General features: G+C 39.3%; 2 protein-coding genes and 1 long non-coding RNA gene across 3 annotated transcripts; all 3 read left to right on the forward strand.

The window, feature by feature from the left end:
- The first annotated feature begins 297 nt into the window (after nucleotides 1-297).
- On the forward strand, nucleotides 298-2582 carry LOC135247117 (uncharacterized). Its single transcript, XR_010328081.1, has 4 exons — nucleotides 298-429; nucleotides 1140-1175; nucleotides 1889-2182; nucleotides 2295-2582. It is a non-coding gene; the product is annotated as an uncharacterized LOC135247117 (long non-coding RNA).
- Nucleotides 2580-3827, forward strand: LOC135247115 (leukocyte immunoglobulin-like receptor subfamily A member 6). The gene is made up of 3 exons (XM_064320389.1): nucleotides 2580-2601; nucleotides 2704-3000; nucleotides 3130-3827. The coding sequence occupies exons 1-3, from the start codon at nucleotides 2580-2582 to the stop codon at nucleotides 3492-3494; spliced, it is 684 nt and encodes a 227-aa protein (XP_064176459.1). The 3' UTR covers nucleotides 3495-3827.
- Nucleotides 3828-5203: 1376 nt separating this feature from the next.
- On the forward strand, nucleotides 5204-9307 carry LOC135247116 (basement membrane-specific heparan sulfate proteoglycan core protein-like). Its single transcript, XM_064320390.1, has 4 exons — nucleotides 5204-5453; nucleotides 5571-5867; nucleotides 6792-7073; nucleotides 8699-9307. The coding sequence occupies exons 1-4, from the start codon at nucleotides 5204-5206 to the stop codon at nucleotides 8854-8856; spliced, it is 987 nt and encodes a 328-aa protein (XP_064176460.1). The 3' UTR covers nucleotides 8857-9307.
- Nucleotides 9308-9523: the final 216 nt, after the last annotated feature.

Below are 9523 nucleotides of genomic sequence, written 5' to 3' on the forward strand. Positions count from 1 at the left end.
CAACAAAAAAAGTGATGTCAAACACTGTTAGCACTCAGCACTGTTTTTGCAGACCGCAAACTCAGTTAGGGACCGTTCTCACAGCTCTCTTTCCAAAGTGGTTGCTCTGGTAACGTGTTAATTTATTTTTAAGGTGGCACTATCAGTGAGATACACCGGCAAATACAAGGCTGCGCTGAAACTATTAAAGGCCGTGTGGTCAGGCACTGTCGCATAAAGCAACCAAGCGGCAAATGTGTGCAGAGTGAAAGAGGATATAGGTTTTTTTTGTTCGTTTTTTTTTTCAAAATTCTCCATCACAAGCGTTCTACTTTTCGCCCAATACCTTATAATAGAGGCAGCTGCGATGACCACAGCATAGGCAATGCACTTATCTGATGTCTAAAGCAAGAATGAAGCCTCATGACACATTTCTGCGCTTTCCAATTTGTAAGTAAAACTTTGTGTTTACTGTTGCACTGCTGTCTCTTTCTCCATTTGATGTTTGTAACTGATTTTATGTTTGTTGACTGCCTTGTGTAACTTCATAACTTTGTGTTTTATGTCAGGTTCCCCTTGCAAAAGCAATTTAAATCTCAATGGGGTTTTTTCTGGTTAAATAAAGAAATCTACATTTCATGTGAATATGTAGACGTGGTGAAATAAATGAAAGAATACATGTATGATTAAGACTAACTAAAGTAACCTTATGATTTTATATATTATGCCTTATATCTTACTGATCATGATATGATAGGTCATGCAATGCTTCCATATACATATGTACTGCAGTCCTGCTATGTATTATTGTGATTGCATGTGATTGTCTGTGACAATCTTCACAATTAACTTTATGAAAACTTCCAATACATATTTTCAAATGTATGACTGAGACAATCATACTTCAATAATTGCTGAACTGGGCTGAGCTTATTAAGTTGCCATACTGTATGAAAGATGGAGTGAGTGAAAATTGCATACTATCAAGAACACTTAGCTACTAAAAAATTATACATTATACAGCATTGTTTAATGAAAATCGGTCCAACTTTGCAAAAAAAGGATTTGTGTTTTTAATGCGAAAATAAAATCATTTTATACTAACATTCATTCACACTGGATCAGATATAGCAATTTACATTGCTTTCTTCCTGTTTCAGATGCAACAGCACTGGTGTTTTTTGGTGTTCAGAAAGGTATAGATATTAAATTCCTAAAATCTATATTTTGACATAATTACCACGCATTTGTTTTGTGGAACACGCACAGCAATTATAGACCAGAATTCATAAAGATCAACTTTCCAAAACCCGTTTTTTCTGACAGACTCAAAGTTTGTTGTTGCAATATTAATAATGCAAAAATATGAGGAAATATTTAGGTTACTGTGGTGTGGGGATGGCTGGTATAAGCAGCCACACCTGCCCTGGGTCAAGCTAATTAGACCTGGCCAATTGGATAATTGGTTAAGAATTAGATAATTGGCCAGGCTAATTGGACCCAGGAACAGGAGTGGCTGCACCTGTGCGTAGTGAGGTAATCACTGCGCACAGGTTAAGTTTGCCATCCCCACCCACACAGGGGAGCCTTCTCTGTCATGACAGGGTTTTACATCTGCTCATTTGGCTGTACCAGCTTGCCAAACCCTTGCAAATAAATGTGGACTGCTTGAACATCATCTCCCTGTCTCTGTACTGGAGGGCCCCAAGGAAAGCCACTTCGGTGGCCTGTGGCAGGCGTGTTTGCCACAGTTACATTTAGGAAAAATGTGCATTCAGAAAATGTAACATAGTTAATTTTAATTTTAATTTAGAAGTAGAAACCATACGATATGTGCATTGATACTATGTATTAAACTAAACTCTGCATTGTAAAACTGTTTGATTCTGTTTTTTTATAGCTGTTTCAGCTGCACAGTCAAGTCCTGCTGTTCGTCTGACTGCTAATCCTCCATGGCCAGATGTGTTCCCAGGAGAGACAATTACTCTCAGCTGTCAGGTTATTGAATCTGAGGGATGGACATTTGTGTGGACCAGACACAGAGAATGGGGTCAAATACAACTTCCAGCCTCCAGTAGTAACGGCTCTGTGTCTGTGTTGGTCCTGAGTGCTGTGGAAGAGAGACAGAGCGGAATGTATCAGTGTGAAGCTGTAAAAGGACGTGAACGAGCCTTCAGTAACATCCATACCATAACAGTCTCTGGTGAGTAGTGTAAATGAAAACTAATCCCCTCAAATAGTGCTTCTTTTTTGATTCAACAAATGATAAGAAATAAAACGTTTAAACAACATCTCTTCAATGATCTCCATTTCAGCTGATCGTCCTCAGGCTGTCATAGTCACAGATCCCCCAGCCTCAGTGATGTTCACAGGAGAAACTGTTAGCTTAGCTTGTGACATCAGGAAAGGGTCTGGCTGGAGATATTCATGGAGCAGAAACACCCAGGGAAGATTAGAGAGCCTCTATGCCCGCACAACTGAAAGCCTACAAAAGCACATCCTGCACTCTGTAAGAGAGTCAGACAGTGGAGAGTACCTGTGTCAGGGTGAACGAGGACAAAACCCAGTTATCCAGTCTTTCCCTGGTACACTTGTGTTAAATGTGTCTGGTGAGTTTGGGAGGTTTTCTTCAGTCCTTACCCATATGATCTGGAATGTGATGAAGACTGTCAATGTTTATGAATGCTAAGAAATGAGACTGAGCACATGCTTTATCTTTATCAGGTAAAAAGCCAAGGCCTGTTATTACCCAGAATTCCCCCAGTGGAGAGCTGTACACAGGAGAGAGAGTCACCCTGAGCTGTGGGTTTGGGGGAGATCCTGCTGGCTGGAAGTATCTCTGGTACAAAGACACACAGAGACACACTGTGCCCAACACTGACAGCAGCAGGACCGATGGGTCTAGTTTCACCATCAGCTCTGCTGCTCTGGCCCACAGTGGAGAGTACCGCTGTAGAGCTGCAAGAGGGAGAACACCTTTTTACTCAGACTACAGTGATCCTCTGACTTTAGAAATATCTGGTGAGAATTATTACAATAGTTTTTTACACTAGTCGAATATGGCTTTGATTTATTTATTAATAATTTACTAAAATTATGAGGAGCGTTTCATGATACTTTCAGTTTATAATTAAAAATTGTGAATTACAGTATTACCTCAAACACATCTGACTGTGCAGTCTGGATGGACAGAGGTCTTCCCCAATGAAACAGTGACTCTGAGGTGTGTGATTCAGGGCAGCTCTACAGACTGGATGTATAAATGGTACAGAGATGGACGGGAGCTTCCTGTAGACAAGGCTAACTCGAGCAGTGTAAATGGAGACACATACACAATCCTCTCTGCTGATCAGTCACATGCTGGACTGTACACCTGCAGAGGAGAACTTACAAGGAGAGCATCTGTACACTCTCTGATTGGCAGCTCTGCTAATTTGAGTGTTCAAGGTAATTATGATGTATTTTCAAAACCATTGAAAGAGCAGAATGCATATTTGAAAGCAGGTGTCTTGTGAAACCTTCCATTTACAGCAATAAACTGTCTTTTAAACTTTCAGCTCTCCCACAAGCTCAGCTGACCGTGCAGTCTGGATGGACAGACGTCTTCCCCAATGAAACAGTGATTCTGAGGTGTGTAATTCAGAGCAACTCTACAGAGTGGATGTATAAATGGTACAGAGATGGATGGGAGCTTCCTGTAGACATGGCTGACTCCAGCAGTGTAAATGGAGACACATACACAATCCTCTCTGCTGATCAGTCACATGCTGGACTGTACACCTGCAGAGGAGCACATACAAGGAGAGCATCTGTGCACTCTCTGGTTAGCAGCTCTGCCGCATTGAGTGTACGAGGTAAATATGCTTTATTTTCTCTCAATAATTTGTATGTCATGTGTTATTTATTTCCAGGCAAAACTGAGAAAAAAACAATTTTACAATGTTATTTGGACCAAGAAATACGCTTTTGTATAATATTATGATCTGATGTGTCTTGTTCTTGATTACTGTGAGTTGCCAGTTTGAAGGAAGGTGTCAGAATACTATTATCCAGTCTTTCCATGGACAATTTATGTTAAATGTGTCTGATGGGTTTGTGGCAATTGCTTCATTATTTAATCATATGATTAAGGACACCAGTTTGTCTCCCCTTGTTTTCTCACATTGTACTTCAGTTCTCCGCCACCTAGAGGTCACTATAGCCTCTTTGTTATGCCCCCTCAGATATCTTATTTGATAATTTAATTGACTCTAATTAAGCACAAATGATGGTTGACTGAAGTGTTTACATGCGACACTCACGTGTTCAATTTAATTTGATTATTTGCTAAAATAGACATGTTTCAGTATTTCTATATGTTGTACAGGGGCATGATAGGTATTGTTAGAAGCCACAGTAAAAATGAGAGCAGTTACAATGTTTGACTTAGAGGAAAAAGTTAAATGAAACATATATGCTCATGATCCAACTAAGGGACTAATCCTAGTCTTCAGTCAAGACCTGAATTAGAATCTGGTGCCATAGAGTTGGGCAAAAACATAAACCTGAACCCTTACTGGCCATTTTCGGATTAGATTGGACACCCCTACTTCATATGTATGCGTTTTGCTTTTTACGTAAGCGATACTCAATCCTGGTCCTGGACAGCCACAGAGTGTGCTGGTTTTTGTTTTTTGTTTAAGATCAGCAACCAATTGAGACCAAAGTAAGCAGGTAACCTGAGTTAACCTTTTAATCTACTGCTTTAACTGATCAATTTCTATGCTACTCAAGTGATGAATAACAATGTAAGCCAGCAAACCCTGTGGCTCTCCAGGTCCAGAAAGGTGGACCACTGGCTCAAAGCTATACTTTTCATACCATTTAAAAATAAATCCATGTTCACCTTCCTGCCTGGCTGTCACAATATTAGATCAACTCATACATTACTTAATTAATGAGATCAACTAAAATTTTATAAATGGCTGATTTAGAAATTCAGTTGTCCGAACAGTTACTTGACTATGCTTTTGAGTGCCTATGGGGACCCCTAGAGGATAAGCAGTGAATTACAAGTTTAAATCCCTGCAGGTCACATGGTGGAGACATACTGGTGGCCCTACATATGGTCTTGAATGTGATGGAGAATGTATCTATTAATGCTAAATGACACTGAGCACATATCTTACCTTCATCAGGGGGAAAAGCAAAACCTGTTATTACACAGAATCCCCCCAGTAGAGCGATGTACACAGGAGAGAGAGTCACCCTGAGCTGTGGGTTTGAGGGAGATCCTGCTGGCTGGGAGTATCTCTGGTACAAAGACCCACTGAGACACACTGTGCCCAACACTGACAGCAGCAGGACTGATGGGTCCAGTTTCACCATCAGCTCTGCTGCTCTGGCCCACAGTGGAGAGTACCGCTGTAGAGCTGCAAGAGGAAGAAAACCTTTTTACTCAGACTACAGTGATCCTCTGACTTTAGAAATATCTGGTGAGAATGATTAAAATAGTAGAATATGGATTTGATTCATGTGCTTTAATAATTTGATAAAAACATGAGTGTTTCATGATATTTTCAGTTCATAATTAAAATTGTATTGATTTACAGTATTAGCTCAAACATATCTGATCGTACAGTCTGGATGGACAGAGGTCTTCCCCGATGAAACAGTGACTCTGAGGTGTGTAATTCATGGCAGCTCTGCAGAGTGGAAGTATAAATGGTACAGAGATGGACGGGAGCTTCCTGTAGACAAGGCTGACTCCAGCAGTGTAAATGAAGACACATACACAATCCTCTCTGCTGATCAGTCACATGCTGGACTGTACACCTGCAGAGGAGAACTTACAAGGAGAGCATCTGTACACTCTCTGATTGGCAGCTCTGCTACATTGACTGTACGAGGTAAGTATGATTTATTTTGCATGTCCAAAGTAAACTGATACATTTCAACTGCAAACTCTTTGCCACTATGTACAATTTTGTGTGTGTCAGGCTTGCACTGCCTTACATTAACTGAGTAAATACTGTTCCCTTGACTGAGATTTTGAAAAAAACCATTTGGCAGTTATTGGTGCCATAATTGAGTTAAGAGGAGTGAGAGGGAGCTGCCTCTCATACACAATGGGAATATAATGAACGGGGATAAATATGCAAATTAATTCTCTTATAACACTGAAATATGCAAATTAATTAATGATGTCATATGACTACTTTCTGTGATATATCTGAAGCCCAGTCGTTATTTTTTATGAGAACGTGCTGGACCCAAAGAATCACAGCCTTACCCCTCACTGCAGGGCTGTGTGGTGCCAGTTGATAGGATGAATAAATTGCTGCTTATTACCGTTTTTACCCGGTAAAACAATTTAGAGCATGATTGTGTTGTCAGGCCTGTTGAGTTATTAGGCCTGAAACAAAATGGGTGAGTAATTTTATAAAAATAATTAAAACAACCTAATACAGTATTAGGCATACAATTCCTAGATAATTGTTCCATTCATGAGTTCACTCGCAAGCCTGCCCGATTACTCACTTTGATGTCAAACAGCAACATGGTTCTGACGTATTATAACTGGAGCACAGCACACTACATACACCTATTAAGAAGGCAACAAATTTCATCAGCTGTCCACCAATGTGAAGAGGAATTCCCTTTTTTTAGTATCATGTGCCATGATAGGGAGAGAGACCTGTCACTCCAACTACAGTAACTTTCTGCTATTAACCATGCAATGTAAGGCCTAGTGGATTATGGATTCAATGACCTATATCTGTTTTCCCATGTAACACGTTGAGTTGGATGATAAGCAATGTATGATCTTGCAGCTCTGCCTCAGGCGGTAGTGACCCTGGATGAAGGATGGATGGGGGTCTTCATCACTAAAGGCACTCTAGCAATGAGGTGTGAGCTTCAGGGCTTTACTTCTGCTGACTGGAACTACACGTGGTACAGAGACGGAACGCAGATCTCACTGAACCACACTGGAGAGAGGCACACAGTGGGATTCTGGGATAGCTCCTCTGATGGTGAATATAGATGTAGTGGGAACAGGACAGACAGACCGTACTACTCCCTCATCAGTGAAGGCTTCATGCCAAGCCATATCAGTAAGTTCAGTTTATGATTGAGAAAACAGACAAGTGAACAGTTATATGCATTTACATATGCATTGTACCCTTGTGTATCATAAATTGTCGCATATTTCTAATATAAGTTGAGCTCTGTTTTTGATTTATGATGTAAAATAGAAAGATGCAATGTAATTTAAATGTATTATATTGTATAAAAATTTTTTTATGTTTAATCCCATTCTGAATCTGAATAATGGTATAAATTTTCAACTAAGACAGACAGAAAAAAGAGGACATATACAATACCTTACAAAATTATTCATTCAGAAGGAGCAAAGGCAGCATGCTGAAAAATGAATTGTATTATTTTATACTACTGCAATATAATTGTTCCAGTATAATTGTCCCAGATTGTTATTGGTATTGTTTATTTCATACAGCCTTTGCTCATTTTTATCAGGGATGTGAACTGTTTAGGATGGCACTGTATGTAAAGGCATGATGCTGAATTTGCAGCATGACTATAAATGTGCATTACAGGTGAGACATTTCAATAAGACAGGACAAAATGACAGAACCCTGACCACAGTCTCATAAAGAGCATTAAATGCAGAGATTCATATGGTTCAGTTGTTATTTTTTCAGAAACCTGGATATCTCAGTTGTAGCTGAAGGCTGGTTAGCCAATAATAATTTTGCTGGCTTTTGTGGCATATAAATGCACATAATTTACTGAGAAATAGGCTCCAATTATACACTATATGAACAATAGTATCTGGACACCATTTGGTCTTCTGCTGTTTTTCGTGATTTGGCCTAGGCCCCTTAGTTCCAGTGAAGGTTAATCTTAATACAATGTCATTCTAAGTGATTTTGTGCTTCCAACTTTGGGGAAACAGTTTGAGGAAGGCCCTTTCCTGTTTCACCATAATAATTCCCATGGACAAACAGCGAGGTCCATATAGAAATGGTTTTGTTGAGATTAGTGTAATTTAACTCGCCGGCACAGAGCCCTAATCTCAACCCCATCCAACACCTTCGGGATCAATTGGAAAGCCAACTGTGAGCCAGGCCAAATCGCCCAATCAGTGCGCGATCTCACTAATGTTCTTCTGGCTGAATGGAAGCAAGTCCCTGCAGCAATGCTCCTACATCTAATATGAAACCTTCCCAGAAGAGTGGAAGTTTTTATAGAAGCAAAGGGTGAACCAACTACATATTAATGCCCATAATTTTAGATGAGATGTTGGCTGTCAGGTGTCCACATACTTTTGTCTATATGGCGTATATAATAATAATAATAATAATAATAATAATAATAATAAATAAAATGAAAAAAAAACAAAGAAATACAAATACAAATAATAAATCATGAATAAATAAAAGAAATAATAATAATAAAGGATAATAATAAAATAATAATAATTTGATATAATAAAATAAGAACACAAATAAGATAGTGAGGTAATTAAAAGCATACTAAAGACATATAATAGAGTAACAAAATAGTTTTAGGTCTGATTGTATTTGATTAGCATTACAGAAATGTACATGAAATGCTTGTTCGAGCAGACTAAAATTTGTTGCCAAATTCTGAAATGCATGTAGTTTTCCCACAGCCTGTTTCAACCCTTGACTTCTTTGTTTTTTTGCTCCCTCAGTTTACCGTGCTGTGGAGAACGTGGTTCGGATCTGTGTGGGCGTGGCAGTCCTCCTCTTTCTGTCAATCATTGTGAATCCAGCCTTCTGGAGATGGGTATCACGCCGGAAAGTGGTACACAGTGGGGAGGAACTGGCTGAACAAACTGACCATACCTGACCACACAGCGTGGCATGAGTTTATTTTCATTATTGCTTTGCTAAACATTACATGACATATTGTATCATTTATTAAAGTAGACTTACTAAAAAAATATATATAAATGTGCATCTTACGGGCTTGAAGGCTTAATGTAATATCTGGCGAAACATGGCTTTGAAATACAGGAGTTTCTTCATGAATTGCCATTAGGGATAGTTTGCACTCTCACACAGCCCTGGTCATCGCATTACTTCTAATCAGTGTAATTCTGCATGTCATTCTTCGCGTAGGGCAGGGTACACCATGGTACTTAACCTGCATTGCTTCAGTATATATCCAGCTATATAAATTGATACTATGTTAATGGATGCAATGTAAATAGTGTGAAAGAAGCTCAAGATAAGAGTGTATGTTAAATGGCTGTAATGTAAATTGGGAAACTTGTGTAACTGGAGAGCACCTTTATTTTTTGCAGTACCTTAAGCACATAAGCACATCCTTACTTAGCATTCACATTGTATCCAGTTATACAGCTGGATACATGCAGGTTAAGTACCTTGCTCAAGGGTACAGCAGCGGTGTCTGTTACATTCTCTTGATTTGGAGTCTGCATGTCTTAATCCTGCAGGTGGAGCTGATTGGGGTTTGATTGCTTGACGATGCACACCTGTGTCCTAACAGTCAA

The sequence above is a fragment of the Anguilla rostrata genome, unplaced genomic scaffold (assembly GCF_018555375.3).
Source record: "Anguilla rostrata isolate EN2019 unplaced genomic scaffold, ASM1855537v3 scaf1075, whole genome shotgun sequence".
NCBI classification, from domain to species: Eukaryota; Metazoa; Chordata; class Actinopteri; order Anguilliformes; family Anguillidae; genus Anguilla; species Anguilla rostrata.

Coding starts and splice junctions, on each gene's coding strand:
- LOC135247115 (XM_064320389.1), top strand. CDS start 2,580: ATGTGTCTGGTGAGTTTGGGAG. Junction 2,602..2,703: donor GTGTCTGGTGAGTTTGGGAG/GTTTTCTTCAGT, acceptor TATCTTTATCAG/GTAAAAAGCCAAGGCCTGTT. Junction 3,001..3,129: donor TCTGACTTTAGAAATATCTG/GTGAGAATTATT, acceptor TGTGAATTACAG/TATTACCTCAAACACATCTG.
- LOC135247116 (XM_064320390.1), top strand. CDS start 5,204: ATGTACACAGGAGAGAGAGTCACCCTGAGCTGTGGGTTTGAGGGAGAT. Junction 5,454..5,570: donor TCTGACTTTAGAAATATCTG/GTGAGAATGATT, acceptor ATTGATTTACAG/TATTAGCTCAAACATATCTG. Junction 5,868..6,791: donor TGCTACATTGACTGTACGAG/GTAAGTATGATT, acceptor ATGATCTTGCAG/CTCTGCCTCAGGCGGTAGTG.